We start from the raw sequence: 20,153 nt of genomic DNA, 5'->3' as shown, positions 1-20,153 counted from the left end.
CGTGCACATGCAGCATGTTGATGATGTGGTGTATTCTTCTCTTGAGTCTTGCTTGCCCTTGCTCTTCATCAAAAAATTTATTACCGCATAAGATGTGCTTAGCATAAAAAGAATTCTTCGCTCTAAACAACAGCTTGTTTCTCAAAATGTGCTGTTGGCAGGCAATTACGGCGCCTTGTATAGTAATGAGGGGTACTAAAGGCAATTTTTTTTTCCATTTCTTGTACAAGTAGTATAAATGACTGCTTTTCGGTCTATTAATGCGATGCCCACTTGCATGTGCCTGAAGCTAAGCTGAACATAATGCAAAGTGTGCTGGCTATCAGGAATTATACATGCACTCACATGGCAACAATTATTCTGTAATTAAAGTAAACTCTGAAATAACCTCACTGTGCAACATATGTCATGCAATAAATACACTTATTCTTTATTACCGTTTCTCAGCAACACTCATTTCTCGGCAAATTTGGATATGGGCAACCTGTTGTTCCAATGTTGATTGTGGGTTTACTCGTGAAGCTCATGCTTCAAAGCACTTCCTGGGTGACACTCCGACCTTAAGTTAATACGAATCTTTTAAGTGTGTCTCTATTCCCACAGAACTTTTGCCAAAAATAATTGGCGAGTATGGCCTTGCCTATGGGTCTTTGAAGTGCATCTTCTGTTAAAAAGTGCTCGTAATTGTCTGTGGCCAGTATTTTAATGAAGGCTCAAATTTCAGGAAACGAATTTACATGCAGTGCATCACTTGTTACACCACTAAAACAACATAATTTATGAGCTCGTGGCAATTTCTATTCACGCCACATGGTTTTGAGAACACTGAAGAACTGATAGTTTTTGGTGCAAAGTTAAAAAAAAGCAGAAGGGTTTCTTGAAGGGCCAGTTGGTACATGACACTGAGGGGAACAGCGCAAAAAACGGGACGGAGAAAGATTGAACACACGACACAAGCGCTGACAAACAACTATGTGTAAATTTATTACACCTGGAAATATATAGCTGAAAACAAGAACCATCACGTGCACATAAGAGTGAAAGGCAAAAACGAATCTGCCACGAGTCAAAATGTACAAGTTAACTACTCAAAAACATTATCTCTTTGTCCAGGAGAGCGAGTGAAGGTTCACTGACGCACGTGTCCCCTTTCGTCTTGATATGAAAAGCCTTGTTAATTTCGCGCTCTGTCTTGTTGCGATATCTCGAGAGTGACACTGTGTCCGATCTTTTTTTTTTTTTCGACGATTCCTTGTACTTCTGTACGAGCTCTGTAATTATATCCTTCCCATTGCCGATCAAAAATTGCTTGTCGGGCCTGTTTTTTAATGTGCGGCTGAACAGCGGCCAAAATTTTTCATTAAGGTGGTGCAGCACGAAGAGGACAGGGTACACAGAGACGACGAAGATGGAATGCTTACTGCCAACTCATGCTTTGCACCTCAAAGGGTTAAACATTCTTTAGCGAGACCCGTATTACACCTTTGAATGCGTACCACCCTGTGTTTGTGACGTCATATACTACGTCCTACCTTCCCGTGCAGGCAGTCAAAAACAAATGGTGATCCTCCTGCACACAAATCGTTATTGCAGTCACCGCTGCCGGGTTCCCAAAAGCTGTCGGAAGCTCGCTGCAGTGTCAAATGAAAAAAAAACCACATGTCCTGCATGGTTTCCTACTTGTCATTCGGGCTGGCTATCACAGGAAAATATTAGCAACTGTCTTAAAACGGGCAAAATTCAGTGAAAACAGCTCTCAATGGCACAAAATAAACTTCATACCAGTAAGCACACATAAAGTGAGAACAGCTAAGGTGCAAGCATTTATGACAAGAGAAATCAACAAGAAAGGAGACATGGTGAGAGAAAAATATCCACACTCCATTAACATTGGTCCTTGCCTTATTAACTGAAACGTCATGCTACCTTGTTTAGAGGGTACAGGTATATGTGGCTTTGTTGGTAGGTGGGTAGCTGCAATTTGAAAACAACTACATTTTTCCATTTGTGTGAATGTAAAAAAATGCTGAAGGTACACGGTAAACCATTCATGCGTGTCACTTTGTGAACCGTTAAAGCAGCATATGCAGAATCGGCAACAGACAGGCAGGTACACTCTTGCGACAGAGCATCGCAAAAGCAAAGGTCAGGGGATGAAGCAACACAATAGTCAAAGGTCACAGGTTCTCAGTCAAGAAACAACACAAGTGACATTCCCATTTCTGTTGTTTTTATGTCAAGTACAAGAGCAACACATGAAAAAAAAACTAATTTCAGTATAACAAAGGAGCAAGCATTTGCAGCTACAAATGTTGTTGGTTGTGTGCATCTGCTGTAGTCTGCAAATGGCAGTTGTAGGTAGAAGAAAGTGCAGTAGCAATTGAAGGGGTGCATTCGTGGAATGGTGAAAGTTACAGTGCTGGGCTGAACCAAATGAAGTATCCCATGCCTATAGAAGTGTGTCACCCATCTAGAAGTTAAATGTACCATCTAATCTAATGATGGTGCATTTAGTTTCACATTTTGCATTAAGCCAGTTATAAAGTCTCATGACCAAAGGAAAACTTGTCCTAAAAAGGTGCACCTTTACCAATCACCAACTGTAGAAACAAAGTTGCAGGTGCATTCACGCCACTGATACACCCGTGCGACAACATGAATGAAAGCAGTCATGCTGATTCTCAAAACATTTCGCTTCTCTTTATCTACTCACCATGTAGACGTATCCTTGTCATTGTATGTCCAAATATTGAACACTAGCAATGTGATGTAACCAGCAGTTGCAATTATTTGTTATTACCACCTGGCGTCTAAGGACCCTGCTCGGCTCTTTTTTTATAGAAGCATGGACACTTTCATTACTTTGAGTGCACGTGCCCTAGATTTTTAGCATGGCTGTTGCTAGGGTTACGTCCAGACGTAACTGTAGTCACCGCTATCGTTACGTCCAGACTAAAGTCCCTAGATTTTTCCCTGTTGAAGAGCAGGGAAAATCTAGGGACTCTAGTCATGTGGCTTTCCACAAACGTGAGTACATTATTTTCCTCTTGCTCAGTGAAGGCCCTCTGCGCCCTTCGGGCGCGGCAACCTAATCGTGGCTTCGCCCTCGCTTCGCGAGTGCGGCCATTTCGCTAACGCTCAATGGCCGGTTGGCAGGATCACGGTCACGCGCTACTGGCCGCTGTCGCGGCCACGCGCTGTTTAGCCCGCGCAGCCTGCCCCTTCGGGGCAGGCGGAGGTGTACGTAACCCAAGAGCCGCGTCGCGCTTCTCTGGCAACAGACTTCAGCAACACCTGAGACAAAAAAAAAAAAGAAGAAAAAGAAAAAAAAAAGTTGCAGCAGCGAGGTTCGAACCAACGTCCTCGCAGTTCCGAGCACGACACGCTAGCCGCTGCGCCACTGAGGCCAATCGGTTCGGTAGGTCTAACGGGCTGTATTTGTATTGCCACACTGGACGTAACTTTTAAGACTCGTTATTCTTACGTCCAGACGTAACTGCAACGGCTCGTACCGTTACGTCTAGACGTAACGCTAGACACTCCCTTTTAGCATCAACTATATTAAAACTCAATCACATGCGCGGGCAGAATAGCTATTGCAAGTAATACCGGTGACACGCAGGCACTTTTGATCGCAGTCAAGGTTGACCCGGACCGGATTTCTTGATCGCGATCATCAATCATTGCTGCTGCTCGGTCCAGACTAATCCGCATCGAGTTTGACGCAGACATCAGTGAAATCGCGATCTGGGAGCCAGATATCGATGCGCTGATCGCAATTAAAAGTGACCGTGTAGGTACACCTGATCCGGATCGAGCCCAATCCCGATCGGTCGTGATCGCGATCAAATTAAAAGTGACCGTGTAGGTACACCTGATCCGGATCGAGCCCAATCCCGATACCGGTGTGACACCGGTATAACGATCAGCGAAGTGCTTTCGTTCATGCCAATTTCCAAAAACGCACAATATTCTGAGCTACACTGATAATGGCAAAGAAAACGCATCTCGAGGAGTTCGACGGGATTAAAGACAAGGACGGACGGTAAGTGACAGCGCGACTATGGCGGTTACCATAGCGCGACAGGGCTACATGAGGTCATACACACCGGGCGAGCACGGACGCGCCTTCCGCCAGCAACATCAACACAAACCTCGCGCGCCAACCCGCAAAAAAGCTCTCCTAGGGATAAAAAGAGCATTGCACGTGTTCCTAGGTAGTACCCAGACATAGGGAGATCTTCAAGAAGCAAACGGGGAAAATGTCCCCAGATCCAAGTTACCCGGATCAACGTTTATGGATACTTTTTCAGTTCCGTATCTCCTCGCGGCGCGCGTAGAGAGGAGGCGGCCTGTCGCCGCACCCGCCACCACAGCGCTGCAGTCGCGCTTTGCGCTAGGAGAGCGAGGGTAGTCTGCTAGCACGAAGGGCTTCTTCGCATGAGCCAGTGGCGTAAATCCCGGGGGGGTCAGGGGGGTCCTGACCCCCCCTGTGTTTAGACTGGGGGGGACCCCCTATGCAATGGTCCCCCCCTGAGATTTTGCATTCGAACATCTTCCATCTTGACTTGCTTGAAGTTTATTTTCACACGTGCCATTCAAAATCGCCTCAGAGTTCCAGCTCTCAGATACAACGAAAGAAATAAGCACAAATATTTTTACGAGATCTTGTGAGCGATGTTCAAAGTCTGCAGCCACATCCATAGCGGCAATCACGAAAGCCGCTGCCATGCCGCGGCCGTTTATCCACGTGGTGACGTATCATTGCGCCTTCTAACTCGCTGAGAGCAACGAGATTCGTGAAGACATTTCTTCAGCACCGAGACTGGGGCGAGAGAAATTGAGTAAGAGATATTCGGCCTTTGCTTGCAAATATCACCACAAATGAGTCATCTTTTCACACCCAACTGAAACTGCACGCATTTTTCAGTACCCCTGTTCATTCCAGCTGAACTTCATACTTCCCGTTACTGTTCGTTTTTCCCTAACTGGCTGTGCGTATCAGACGCCCAAGCAGGTAGATAATGATCAAGAACATCGACCTCACTGTCGGCTTCAATAAGGCGGTAAGCTACAACCAGACTTCCTTATATATATATATATATATATATATAGATATATATATACACGATGCAACATTCAACCCATGGACGTCGCCCCCACATGTATACTTCCGGAGCCCCTGGCTGCGCGCGCGTTTTTGACGAACTTCTGGGCCCGATCCACCCGATCGTTCAAACTACAGTGCTCTAGAAGTGTTCGCAGCGTCACCTTAGAGTCACTTAGCGTCAGAGGCAGCATATGCAGTAACTCTACGTCACCTGAAACTTTCCGGCGGGTTGCAGGGCGCGGCTAGCTCGGGTTGCTGTTTTGAGCGCAAGAAAAGTCTGAATTTCGGTGCGCAACACACGAAACTTCTTTTTATGCAACTTTTCTGTGAGTTGTGAAATAAAGGGTTGTCGTTGTGACCGATTTACAGAGGGTGGGCAATATTTTAAGCGGCTATGATGAATATGAATGCTCCTGCGTGTGGCGCGTTCAAGTTTTTTTTTTTTTTTTTTTTGTTCTGCTGGTCGATACGATTTTCAATGCCCTTTCGCCACTGTAGCGATCCTAGCGACTTCACTCCCGCCTTTCAAGCCCCACTATGCCGAATATAAACAACGCCTCACTTTTTATTTATTTGCTTTCGCATGAGCTGGTCTCTGTGACTAACCTACTTAATGCTTTTTTTTTTCGCGAATCAATAATCGGCGGAATCACTTGGCTTTGTATTAACTGTATCCGCACGGTAATCTTAAATTGTTTTATTTGCAGACGTAGATCATACAAGGTTACCAAAACTGGTTGGACTCGTAGGCGATATATATTGGTACGTGCGGGTCCAATAAAAAAAAAACCTATACATAGGTATTATGAGTACATAACAAGTAACATAGATTACGTGCGTACATTTTTATTACACCGCAGAATTGCACCACCAAAATAACACTCGACAGCGTCACGTGCTGACAAACTAATTTTATTTACACGAAACCCTGCCTATGTATGCGCAAATGCTGTCCATATCACAATATGGATTAACAATGCATACATGGTCACTCGTTATAAAACAATAAACTGCCGATGACAACCGTCGATCTAACTGGAGCATCTCAAAGGAGCCCAATCACCGTGGGCCTCCCCCGCTTCCTAATTACTTCAATCATCCCCCCTAAATCTCTTTTTTTGTACATCGATCTCTATCCAGCCCGTTTCATCTTGCAGTAGTTCTGTGCTTAGGACTTCGATAGCGAAACAAGCAGCCAGAGTTCTTTATCATTTTTTAGAAGTACCCTGACCGCTTTACCAAAGCACCGTCCTCATATTTTCTTCCTTTTATTGTTATCGCACTTGACTTTGCGCGGTCACTCTTCGCTTCGTTGGATCCAGCTGTTTTTTGTTGTCAAACGCTGCCCCAGAAATTTCTCTGCACGTACGCTGCATGCTCTATGTGCACGACCGCCGGATACTGTAAAAAGCGCCTCCCTCCCGTCCAGATGCAGCAGCGGGCCGTCTTTGAGACAGTTGCAGCGTACGGATAGACACAGATGCCGCTTCTTGAGAAAAACAAGCATACATAAGTGCAGCAAAGCTGCTCGCGTGGTGCCGACAAAGGTCTTTCAAACGAATGAATGGCGGGAACATGCGCTGAAGGGCATGCGCGAATGGGAACAGTAGCTTCTATTACTTGGGTCAGCTTTAAAGAAGAAGAAAATGCTCAACCCCCTTCTCCCTCCATTGTTTTTTTTTTTTTGTGATCTCTTGTGTCATAGAGGTGGCCCTCTCCTCGCCTCCAACCCCGCGTTTGTTGATCCCCCCCCCCCCCCCCCCCCGGAATTACAGCGTAACCAGCGTAACCCTGACCAAGAGGACGCGCTTCACACCCCGCAAGAGAAGTTTTCAGGAGAAACTGGCGGCAAGGCCCCTGACGGGCGCCCAAGCAGTCGACGCGGAGAGTGCCGTGGAGGCGCGGCGCAGAGATACGGCAGTGAGCCCACTGCCCAATTCTAGTACACTGTAGTTCAAACGAAGACGCCTGTCCTCCGGTTTCACTTTGTGGCGGAAAAGCAGGGAGGCAAAACTTTCTTTAGTAGGTTGGACGACGACAGAGAATCAACACGTCCGCATGGTTTGAACGCATCACGAAGACTGCTTTGTTTGTACACTATTTACACTGCTCTCGTAGAGAGGGAAAATGAAAAGGAAAATAGAAATACAGAAACACAAGCACAGTCAAAAGATTTTCTCTGCACCCCGCACGTGCAACAAACTTGAAGAACAGAGGGAGAAAACGCTTTCCCTGTGTTGGGTGACGCACCCTGTGGCTTTCAGTGTTCTTTCACGGGGTGGGCGCGTGGGTCGTAAAACGACGAATGTCAAGGACGTTCTCCGCTGTTCCCGTACTCGTCGTCGCCTTCAGCCTCCTTGGTTGCAACCCCGAAAATGCGTCCCCCGGGTTGCCCCTCTTCCTCCTTTTCGTCGCGAAGTCTTCAATTAAAGCTGCTTCGAAGTGGGGGGCTGCTTCCAAATATTCGACAAATACGACATCACTTGTCAGTCGTTCGGCAGTTTCAGCCTGCACGCATCCACAGAAGTGCTGCCAGCACTGCACAGTAACCGGCCGCGCAACCTTCTTGGCGTAATGTGCTTGTGACTTTCAAGCTGGACTGGGAAGATGCCGCGCCAGCGGCAGAGTTCGCTGAGCTCGTTCTTTCTGCCGAACTCCAAGCGACCTTCTTCGGAAGACAATGTCACCAAAAACACTGATGAGGTGAGCCTTTTATGTAATTGATCATTGAATTTAATTTTGTTTTTCGGGTAACCTTAGTGCAACATACAAGGATTTTTATTCTGATTAAAAAAGGGGGAAGTGACAGTTACTTGATGCCGCCTTGAAAGCCCAAAATGGCTTGCAGACATTAGACAGGTGGATAACTACCACGTTACGTTAAACAACTAACAGAAATCTGCTAGATAACTTTTAAATCAATGGTTTCGTGAACTACGTTGCAACTACAGCTTCAATGGAGCTATTATTAGGACTACCCTAATTTATACAATTCGCTAAAAAGCAAGGAATGTTTGGTGGTTTCATCCGCCGGTTCCAGGATCACGCACCGAAGGAATTAATGCCATTTAGAAGAGTGATTTAGACGTTTCGGCCAACTCTTCATTACCTTAGAATAATAACAGAGAGACGAACTAGTGAGCCACAAGCGGAGTTTGAGGTGTCTTGACTTCTCTCTTGTTTCCGTGCTTGCACGCCCAGTCATTTTAGCATGAATCGCCATCGCCTTGGAGTTGATAGAAGCGCACGCACAGCAGTGACATGTTATAAAGGCATTGAGTCCAGTGACGAGCCACCCGAAAACTCTTCTACGCACCATCTACATGACTTTCCTAGCGCGGTTCTTGAATCACGCGAAGAAACCTCGAAACTTTGTAATGTCCTCCCAGCTTTCCTGCAATATGTCAGCAGGCGAAATTTTCCCCACACACGATCTCCAGGCTGCATGGTGGCTAACTTTCGGACAGTCTGTTTATTCATGAACAAAAGTGTTTACAATCAACGAACACGTAGCCGTGAGAATTTTTCGAAACACTGCTGTAATAGCTGAGTTACACGTGTTTGATGATACAAAAAAGGCCCTCGCTTGTTTCTCTCATTCCTTCGTTCATCAGCTCCTCTCTCCTCTCAACACCTTCTCGACTGCTATGGAAAGAGAGGGCGCGCAGCTACGTGTAGCCGCGCGTCCTCTCAGTTAGGGAAAGGGCGCGGCGCCGAGTCCACACGCCACGAGCGCACGGTAAACGATTGAAACGATGTGGGCGCTTCTGTGTTAAGCGCGTGTCCTCCCAGAAAAAAGAAAAGGCATTCCTGATCTAAGCAGCCAGAACTGCCTTGAGCGCAGCCCCACAACAGAGTGAGAGGGGTGAGCAACAATTAATAGCCCTCGTCGGGTGCCGGTTGTGGTATTGTATGCACCCCGCAAATTTTCTGTGACACCGAAATGCTCGGTTCACTCGTCCAATGTCACGCGGGGCCTCGATATACGCCATACCAATGTTTCGCCTTACTAGTGAAGATGTCGCGAGGTGCTGTCAACTTAGATGAGCATTCACGCTTGCTTCAAAATCAAATTAAGATAACTGAAAGCTAACACGTCCGCCAGTTATAAACGGCAAGAAGTACCCTTGCACGCATACAGGACAATCAAACAATACAACCATCTCGAGGTTTCAATTTTGGTGTCAGTGTTCCTTTAACGTTTATTTCATATCCAGTGTGTAGATTCATCGAATACTCATCGGCTGTTTGGAACTGTGTTGTAGAAACTAGTTCAGAACGTTGTATGAGACTCATTCGTCGCGCAGTGCAGATCGTCAAGAGCATTGCAATAACACGATATCTGAATATTTGTGTGTTTTCTTTTTGTTTTATTGTAAAGTTTTCATTTTTGTGTAAAATAATATGCACATTTCTAATAATCAAGATGGCTGCCATGCAAAGTCCGGGACCCCCCCTGTTGTTTTGCTGGATTTACGCCACTGGCATGAGCTATTGCACACGGCCGAATGAGAATTGCGCGAACACTGTACTTGGTCTTTACTCTCCTTACTTAACATTAATTGGACATTTACTTCAAGTTGTGCGCGTTATATTGCTCACAAACTTGAAAAGACCTGTACAGACTCGCTTCGCAGGCGTCAGTTTTGGGCAATGACAACGTGTTCGCTTCGCTCTGCGCCTTTCCATGTCCGTTTCGTTAAGACCACATTAGTTTGGCTATTGAGCATGCTCCAAAAATACGAATTTCAAACGTAGAAAACTAAGGGTTACATACCATCTCTCAAACGCGGGAAAATTTACAACATTTTGTAGTACGCATCAAACATTGCTATATCAATATACTAGAATTATTCGCCGATATTTTTTCGCGGTTGGCAAGCGTGTCCCGGATTTCGCGAGAACTGACGGGCACATATTATTTCGGTAATTCTAGTGCGTTCATTAACACGAAAAAATGTGGTCTAGCCAAGGGCACACCATGTTCTGTGCGTAATAATTTTGCAAGTTCGCGTTATGTGACGTTTTCGAAAGCCTTGCATTGTACGAAATCGTTACGCACATTTGTATTGTTTCAAAACGACAAGCAACATGCATTTTGGTCAATTAATTCGAACATGGTGGCATCGCAAAAAATATTACATTGTGAAAGCAAACCGAGATCCTTGGTATGCAAAATGAACGTGGAAATTTTTTACACGCGTCGATACTGCACAGCATTGCTGTCAGGCAGTAGCATAGCCAGGCATTATATTCGGGGAGGGGGGGGGGGCAGGCCCGTAGCCAGGGGGGGCGCCCTAGGGCCCCCTCCTCCAAAATTTTGAAGTATGTGTTTTTTACCAAAAATAAATAATGAAAATAGGTGTTTTTCTCAAATAGTCAAGGTTTTCAGCAAGTACCCCCACCCCCTAAAAAAATTCCAGGCTACGGGCCTTGGGTGGGGGGTGGTCAATCACATTTTTGTGTGTTCTTGCGTGTGTTTGTATGAGTGCCTGGATATATACACATGCAAATTCGAAAAATATCGGACGAGGAAGTTTGACCCCACCCCCATCCTGGCTACGCTTGTGTTGGCAGGTTTGCTGCCAGCAAATTTTTAAAGCTTGCTTTCTTGCGCTCTCTCTCTATGCCCTAATGGTACTGCTGTTTTCCAAGCATTTGGCTTGCGCAAAAAAGTGCACGGGAGTAAATAAAAGTGAAGCCAACAGTATTCGTGCCTCTCGTTATGAGAGCATTCAGCACACCCCAAAACAGGTCACCAAAAAATGTGTCCTTGCTAGCATGCTTGATTTCAGTGGTTATTAGGGAAAGGAAAAAGGCACCTAATTTCTGTCTGCCTATAGGCGACACGGCGCAGTGCCTTGTAGGGGTGGGGGTAAGGAGAGAATAAAAGAAAAGTAGGAAAATAGAGAGAAAAGTGATAGGAGCACATCCATCCAACGAAGAGAAAAGAGGACAGGAAAGGTGGGGGAGACGATCACGTGAGTTCAGGGACGGGACCACGAAGCACAGCCAGAGGCACGATGCACAACATCGACGAAGCGGCGAAGGCCCCGACGATGAGCGGCGCACGGCATAGCGGGCGAGGCGGCCGTCACGGGGTGCCGATCAGCGAGAGGTACGAGGAGTAATCCAGGACATCGCGGCCGGCACGTCCGTCTTGCTTGAAATCCAGCGAGCGAATCCCTGCTTGATAGCACGCTCTACCGTACGTGCTTACGTGCAAGCAGTTTCTCTGAAAGGCTACCAGTGACACATTCGCGCACAGTGACCAGCATGGATCAAGCGGCAGGGAATCCCGCCTACCAAGGGCATCGTATTTGCAGACCTCGCAACGCGTTGTTTTCTTCAATTTGAAAGCCACGTAGCCTGCCAGGTAACAAAAGGCCGTTGCTTCTGGTATGGTGCACAGTACCCACGGTCGTCAGAAGCACCTAGGAGGTCACGGAATGGCATGGACATAAGCTGTTGGCGCACTTTCTCTTTCATCGTATGTTTCTGGACGAGGACTTCACGACGCATTTTTTTTTTTTTTTTTTGCACAGATGCTTTCAAATGCACTAAGCACGGTACAAGTGGCTAAACTTGGTCGCTATGGTATATGGTCTTGCATGTTTTTCTCCGCGGTTTATCGGCGTGAGAAATAGCTCGCACCCAGCTTTCAAGATGCTGCGGATCGGACGGCGGCGCAAAAAAGTGCCGCTTTTCTACCCGCTGGCACAGCCGGGCACGAAACAAGTTGGCATCGCAAAGCTTGAAAACTGCTTGACTTCCTGTGGCAAGGAATGCTCGGTTGTCTGAATTCACCGAAGTAGTCGAGAGTAACCTCGCGAATGCACAGCCAACACACCCAGGAAAAACATTCCATGACAGCCCCGCACGCGGCCAAGAAACTACGGGAAAGAACACGTGTGCCCGCGCGCGCGACAGCGCTATTCACGACTGTGGCGCCCTCTCACTGCCTGGGTAAAAGTGGCGGCCGCCTTCGGCGGAGGAGTTACGGAACTGGAAAAGTATCTATAAACGTTGACCCGGATGGAGTCTGTGAGAAAAGAAACGCTCGTATCTCTCGCTCTTTTCAGTGGTCTTTTTCAATTCGACTTCCCAATCATACACCTAAGGCGCTTAGCCGTGCTCCTTATTGGGTTGCAGAAATTAGCGCTTTTTTTTTTCTGTCTTCCTCTTATCATCGTATATATTTACCTATATTAATTCCAGAAATACTGGATGTTGTTTTAGCAAGCTCCCGTCAAATGAATCAACAGCAGTTATAGTTGCAGATTATCTTTCGGTATGTTCAGCACTTCCTATATACGGCAGCGAATTCAACACTCCTGAGCATGTTTCGTTATCTAATACCTGCAAACTTACAAAAAATTTGGTTGCTGAGGGTACTGGGCCACCGCGGATTGTATCTAAATGAAATGGTGGATTCATGAGCCTCAGTATCTCTATGTGGAACTCTGATTCCAAATTTACCAGATACGGCTTAACACTGGCAAATTATCACCGGATAAATTTAAAAACTTCGTACATGTAAGGTATTGCTGGAATAAACAGCGGTGTGCATCGTGACAATTAGAAGTTTCTTACAGCAGATTACGCGGTCAAATTCCACGAGTGAATTTTTATTTATATAATGCTGGTCTCATGGCGTCCCCGGCCGTTGTGCAAATTTTGCAATCAATTGAAACAACGGACCACTTCCTTTTATTCTGTCGCCGATATTAGGTACCTCGTAGCTTCACTTCAGAAGATATGATTAACAATAGGTTGCTGTTTTTATATTCAGAGGGATGTCTGTTGTGCTGTATTCGGTTATATAAATATGACGAAAAGATTACCGCGATGGTTTATTTTTCTTTCCCTTTTCTTTGTTCCAAATCCATTTTGTCTAGATTGATCTTTTGCATTGCTTCAGATCTAGATATTTACTACCGCGAGGGTTATCTCTTTCATAAATTCCATCTGACAGTATGACCGCTTGCTCATTTATCATTTTCATTTACTCGATGTTTACTTTTTAATCTAACTTTCTAGTTACCCTTGGCTTCATATGTGTTTTTTTTTAATTATCCATATTGTGTGTAACGAATTTTTTTCTTTCAAAGAAGTAACACCAATCGACATTTGCTGGTTGGTGCGCACCGCATTACTAGCCACTGTAACCGCATGTCACTCCGATATATTCTTTCTCGCGTGCATTCCTTCACGAAAATCAGTAAAAAAGGAGAGGAAGATGAGAAGCGTACGAACTTGAGCTTGTTGGTACACATTCATAGTAAAAAACAGCGCGAAAACTACAAGGACGAGAAGCGCTCAGCACCAAAACATCGCGTTGGCAATGAAGTCCGGGCCCAAGAACATGCTGAAGCGGCACCTTCTGCCGGGCCAGAGACAGTCAAGGAGTCACTGACAACCAAAGGGAAGGGTCACAGCAACCTGTTGAGGAAATATTCTTCAAGAAACGCGATCTCGGCGGAGACAGCCGGAAACGAGCAAGTCATGTTGCCAATAATATTTGCGGCTCTTAAAGCGATTCTACGATCCCTGCCACAAGCAGGTTCTTTACCAGAAGTGAAATTGCTGCTAGATCTTGAGCATCTTATCTTGTAGTAATCATGGCTAACGGACTATCTAACTGGTACAAAAGAAGTGCAATATTCCAGTGGAACTGCAACGGTTTGCAGAATAAGAGTGGAGATTTTCGGAAATTCGTCGCTCAGCACGGGTTTCCGATTTTGTGTATTTCTGAAACAAGAGTATCCACTAACTTTCGCTTGTCTAATTATGTGGTGTACCAAGCAGAACGTCCTGCTGCAAAAAGCAGAGTGATGTTGTGTGTGAGACGCGATATTCCATCGACGTCAAAAACAGATGCGCCGGAATTTGTTAGATGCAAGGTGAAGTTTGGTAACGTTACTGTAACTGTAGTTAGTGTATACGTGCACCCTCAAGCAAAAGTTTCATACGCAGAGTTGGCTGCAGTGTGTAGATCTGATCATGATCCCATAATTATATGCGGTGATTTTAACGCGCACCATGAATTGTGGGGTAGTGAGCGTTGTGATGTAAGGGGTTCTGCTATAGTAAAGATATGCGAAGACCACGGTTGCGCTATACTAAATGATGGTTCTCCGACGTTCCTACGGGGCCATAACTACTGCAGCGTACTAGACATCACTGTGTGCTCCTGTGAATTAGCGGCTGGAGCAGACAGGACTACAGACGCTGATACAAGAGGAAGTGACCACTTGCCAGTATTCATTTATCACCCAAAGTTGAAGAAAACGAGAGATAACCGCACAGCAAGAATGACAAATTGGGCAATCTTTCGAGAGCTACAGAGACAAAATCTTGAGCCTTGTTATGACGCAGAAACGTATGCATCGAAGATAAAACAGTTTCTAACAAAAGCTACTCGTGCAGTACCCATTCCAGATGGGTATGCGGGTGTTTGACGCTGAGTATGAGCGGTTTCGGGCAATACGACGTCGATCTGAAAGAAGATATCGCAGGTCGGGAAATTTAGAAGATTTCAAGGTTGCACAGAAATTACATTCTGCAATGCAGAACCAACTGCAGAAGCTTTCAACCAAAAGGTGGCAAGATTTATGTGCCTCACTTTCTCCATTTACCTCGGCGCCTCAACTGTGGAACATGGTACGCGCCCTCCAGCCAGTAGTCCACTCGAGACCACTACAGGCTCTAGCGCTATCTCGAGGAGTTAGCGAACGTGTGATTGCCGAAGAATTTTGCGATCTTATACTGAGAAATGGAGAGGCCGTCCAAACTAGCGAATATAAATCCTCAGCAGAATCAGCTTCGGCGGTTGTAACGAAGTTCTCTGCGGTCAGTTCATCAAATCTGGATGACAGCTTCACACCAGAGGAGCTCCAATATGTGCTGTCTTCTGTAAAACGAACAAGTTCACCAGAACCAGATGGAGTTACATACGCTGCACTGGCTAATTTGTGCGAGAAAGGAAAATTACACCTGTTGGACATTTATAATAAAAGTTGGCAAGAAGAAAAGGTTCCGGAAAGTTGGAAGATATCGAAAGTAGTACCGTTGCTAAAGCCAGGGAAGAGCCCTATGCAGTTGGATTCGTTTAGGCCGGTTAGTTTGACAAGCGCACGGGCCGTCCCATTCGGCGGAACTAGCCACCATAAATGCCATATTGTCGCGCGTCGGAGACCTTGTTTCTCTCTCCATATCATTCACCAATGGTCCGCTTTCAAAGTTTCTGCCGGGCACAGCCAAGCCATGCACTTCGTCACCGCCTTCCGAGGATTGCTGGCTCTGCAAAGAAGTGAACCCCTGGAACTCCGCTCTGGCCTCTTTCTCACTCGAACTGGCAGAGGAAGAGCCAGGACGCTTGTGCCTGCGAACTTCCCGCGACGCCAACTCCTGCGCGGACACCTACGCGATGTTAGTCTCCTGCGACACGCGCTTTCTGCTGTCGTGCCTTGTCCGCCAGCACGCGTGTATCAAGAGGCTCAGCGTTTGCCACAACGTGTTCGACTGTCGGACTGTTCCAACGTCTGAACTGCAAAAGCTGGGGCCGGGTAGTGCCGTCGAGTGCATAGATATATCCGGACGCGCGGCTCGTTTTTGGACTGCATTGTTGGACACTGTCGGTGACGTATTCTTTTTAAGGAGCCTGCGCATCGAGGACTTTGTCGTCAACGCCCACTCTACGTCGCGGCTCGTGGAACTCATCCAGGCGAATACAGGAAGTCAGCGGGAACTCTCCTTCTCCGCGCACGATGCGCCCTCCGAGATCCCGGTGGAGTTGATTTGCGCCCTCTACCGGTGCGAAGCCCTGACAGAGCTGTCGCTATACGGACAGCTGACGCTAGAGGCTACCACTGCACTGGAAAAACTGATGCAGTCGAACGAATCTATCCAGAAGCTATCTCTTCAAGACAATACCCAAGACCAACGCAACCTAAGTGCACTATGCAACGACCTGAGTGCAAACTTCTCTCCCACGGAGCTGCACTGGCTGCACTACGAATGCGTAAGCCTGAACTTCGGACAGCTGCTGCAACTGCTTAAGCGCAATAGCAGGCTCGAGTCTCTGGTTCTGAGTGGCAACAAGAACAGACCAATGCAGTTGGAAAAGCACCATGGCATGTCGATGAACACGCTACTGGTGCACAGTGCTGGACTTCGCAGCTTGGAGGTTCGTCACTGCGCCTGGACCAGTCATGCCATGCCGCCGAAGAAGTCGCTACAGGATTGGCATGCAACAGTTCCCTCGAGCGCTTCGATGTATCTCGGTGTTACCTCGACTTTGGCATAGTGCTGACGCTATGCAGCGCGCTTGAAACCAACGATACCTTGAAAATGCTGGTTTTTCACCCCAACGCTGACTTCCTGCATGAGCCGTAAGCACAAAATTGAGTGACAGCGTTGCAATGTTAACGTATTGAAAGTGAAATAAAACTGAGCAGGGGATGAAACACAAGTAGAAGAAGGAAACAGTGTTTCGTATAGGGGGTATGCACTTGACGTCATCTGCGAGGAGCGCTAGCGGCGGGGTCGCCATTTTGACTGTCCGCGCACTCGCCGCATGGTCAACAAGCTCGCTGCACGTGCCGTGTCTGAGCTCCTTGTGGCACAAATGACTTGAGACGACCTGAACGCCGACGCATGGACGGCGTGTATGACGGCCCTCCAAGATGGCGCGGCGATAATGTTGCCGCCTTGCGGATCAAGGCTCAGAGCATGCCCCCTATAGAGACGAAGTGAAACGTTCCGTCCCCTGCACAGTTTTTTTTTCAGTTTCAGATCGTACCAAATAGCCCTCCAATGCACTTTACATGGTTAACATAAACTGCGAGCAACATAGTAACTGAGCTTAGCAAATGAGCTTAGCAAATATCTGCCAAAACTGACTGACTAGCAGCGGCTAGATTGAAGGCAGGAGAATGGATCAGCAGACAATGAGGCCAAGGCTTCTCTGTCTCTTGGCTTCATTAAGTTGTGCCTAACAAAAAACCGAGTCCCTCATTCCATTCCCTCATTTTGTTTTTTCATAGTGAGGGTCTCGATACATTTTAGGAAGCATGTGAAGGTTTATTGGTCATCTGCCAGCGTGGTAAAGAGATGATGTCTTACATGATGCCAGCTGGCACAAGAGGAGTGTTCTGTACTCATTGACATGGTACAAGTGCCTCTGGCTAACACTCCCAGGATTGCACGTACAGTAATGCCCAATAGAGTGGACGGGGGAACGACCACTGTCGTAGCTCATTTCGCAGAGCATCGCATGTATAATTTGAAGGTTTTTAGATCAGTCTCTCCCAACTGCAAGTTGTTTTTTTTTGTCATTGTTAATTAATTTCCATTTGTTTCATAATGATCACTCTATACACTTACAAACCAACAAATGTTGTCTCCCTTTTCCTTGGCTTCATTGTCTGTTGCCTTTATTAGGAAGGAGCTGCTATTGGGTCTGTTTCTTTCAAATTACTAGGCTGTTTCATTCCAATAACCTTTGAGGAATTAAACAAGGCCTCGTGAATATTGTAGGCAATAGGCAATCCCTCTCTCCTTAACTTTAATGAGAAGGTAACTGAACGTCATGTTCTGGACAAGTTTTCACGCAACCGTGTTGGCAAAACAAGGGTGATAAAACAGCCCGGTATGATTCCTGGTCTAAGGGGGGCTCCGGTAGGGCTAGTCTCCCGGCCCCCGCCTCCCTTGACCCCAGCAAGGACAAAAATAAAGTTATGTCTCTCTCTCTCTCTCTCTCCAGACTGATACAGAAACCTTGTAACTGGCCGTCCTTTTTTAACAGCAGAGCTGTTGTAGGGCTGGGCCTGACGACTGATAAGTTTCCTCATGTCGTGCTTCAGTTCCCAGATACACCCATAGATGGCTTAACTGCCTTGGTCACGGACGTAGCGGTAACCGCACAGTTAAATGGGGAAGGGTGGCTCGATCGTGAATAGGGTGTAAAGTCACAGTATCAGGGCGGGTGTGCCTGGAGCTACCACATGTCCTTTACCATGAATCTTTTACTAACGCAATCACAGACACCCCACACAATATCACAAGGAAAAGATAGCAGAATCGCAGCTACGCTTTTTCTGCAGATTTCACACTGGGTGAAACTGGGGTAAGCTTTTATGAAAATGTTGATTTATTTCCTTTCCTATGACATGCCTCACAAATAGCCACTCCTCAAGAAGGAACAACATAGGCTTTTCAAATTTCTCAAACACTATTGTATAATCTAGAACACATAATTAGGTTGCGCGAAAAAAAAACACGGACGAAGAGGAGTACACAGGACGGGCGCAAATGTGCCCGTCCTGTGTACTCCTCTTCGTCCGTGTTTTTTTTTCGCGCAACCTAATTATGTGTTCTAGATTGCACCGACTAGCCCAAATGAAAGCTTTACTATTGTGTACTTGCTTTTTCGTTGCAAGATACACAGTGACAGTCCCGTTTTGTGTGTGTGAATCTTGAAAGAGTGCTGCAATAATGCAGATGTCCTCCCCCACCCCCCCCCCTTTTTTTTTTGCAGAGTTGATTTATCTGGGAAGCTGATGGCTGCCAAATGTTTTGCCCGCGTGATGACAACTTGGCAAAAGGCATATACTCCGGCCCTCACGGAAGCCTTAAAGGTGCCCTTGCTATATGTCCAGAGGAGCTGCACCTCTCTGCCTTCGAGTCTTACGACGGCTCTTTTCAACAACTGTGCAAAGCCCTCGGTAACAGCACCATCAAGTGCCTCTACGTTAAATTCTCCATCTGCTCGAGTAGCCAGGTGCAAACGTTGCGTGAAGCACTCGCTGCCAACTCCTCCATCAGGAAGCTTGTATTGCAAGAGGACAGCGTTTCCATTGGCTGCTGTTTTACTGTAGCCGAAGCTCTGAAGAAAGACAGAACGGTGACCGAAATTTCTCTCAGTTAGACAATTTCAGTTAGACAGTTCCAATCTACAAAGTGTTTGGTCGGTGGTTCTTGCAAGTGATGCCTTGGAGAAGTTGTCACTGAACTGCATCGATGTGGCGGAGAGATGCATGTGGGACCTGCACTATCTTTGCCACTCACTGACCTCTAGTGGCACGCTAACGGGTTTCTCCATCTTCAATGAGAGGCGCCGCACTGACTGTTTAAACGCTAAAGTCAAGCACTGCGTGGATCAGGACAGGAGAAAATGGAACTGTGCCCTTCAGTTTGTGCTCAACCCCTGCATCAACAAGCGCTGGGCAGTGGCGTTCGAGTCGCTGAGGGAAAAGTCTTGTTTCCTCCAGCGCGTCGTGAGAGCCTCGGGAAAGCCGTCGCGAGACGCATCGATAATGATCAGATCAGCAAAGTGTTTCGTAGCGAGAAATTACCTTTTAGTAACTGGAGTCGTGTCGCGAGACGTCGCTTGCCATCCTCACCCGGGGACTCAGATAGATAGCCTGAACAGTGACTGCTGGCTTACCATTGGAGAGTACCTAAGAGTGCTATGTGACAGTTCCGTAAGTTGGCACTAAAAACGGCCACGTGATGTCTCATGGTTCGGTGTGTGCAAGTTCTTGCCAGAATAGCAGGCAGTCTGCATTGACAGCTTTTCTTCCTTTCAGGCCTACATGCTCCACATATCAGATATTAAGTGCGGAGCACTTTAGGGGCCCGGACTGTCGTATGCTGTCATAGCCTGGCGTAACGAAGGCAAAACCACATAAAAAATAGAAAAAAAGAGGAAACAAGCGAGTGCACACGAATGCACACGAAGCGAAGCGAGCGAATGCGCGCAGAGTGCACACATGCGCAGTAAAACTGCCGCGCTCAAACACGAACAACTCTCACGCTCACTGTTTGCAGCATGTGTTGTCAAGTGTGTATAAAACTTCATATTCGCCGCAGATAGAAAAATTCTGATTAAAAATGTTTCACAGCGTTTTCCACGTACCATTCCGTGGCTAGACACGCTGACCAGTTAGCATTCCAATGCGCTAAAGAAAACAGGTGCCCTAAGAATTGGTTGTCAGTCCCTTTAAACAGATGTAGAATTAAACGAGGAGCTTACGATGAT

At 46.7% G+C, this 20,153-nt stretch overlaps 1 protein-coding gene across 1 annotated transcript in view; it reads left to right on the top strand.

The window, feature by feature from the left end:
• Positions 1-3,989: 3,989 nt before the first annotated feature.
• The window catches only part of LOC119371740 (uncharacterized), a 29,718-nt gene continuing 13,554 nt past the window's right edge, over positions 3,990-20,153 (top strand). Inside the window, exons 1-2 of the mRNA XM_037642196.2 lie at positions 3,990-4,045; positions 15,770-16,298. Coding sequence (XP_037498124.2) covers positions 3,990-4,045; positions 15,770-16,298 — 585 coding nt within the window. The remainder of the gene's footprint in view (positions 4,046-15,769; positions 16,299-20,153) is intronic.

The sequence above is a fragment of the Rhipicephalus sanguineus genome, chromosome 10 (genome assembly GCF_013339695.2).
Source record: "Rhipicephalus sanguineus isolate Rsan-2018 chromosome 10, BIME_Rsan_1.4, whole genome shotgun sequence".
Lineage (NCBI taxonomy): Eukaryota > Metazoa > Arthropoda > Arachnida > Ixodida > Ixodidae > Rhipicephalus > Rhipicephalus sanguineus.
The sequence above is the reverse complement of the archived record's forward strand: the minus strand, read 5'-3'. Positions and strand labels throughout refer to the sequence as shown.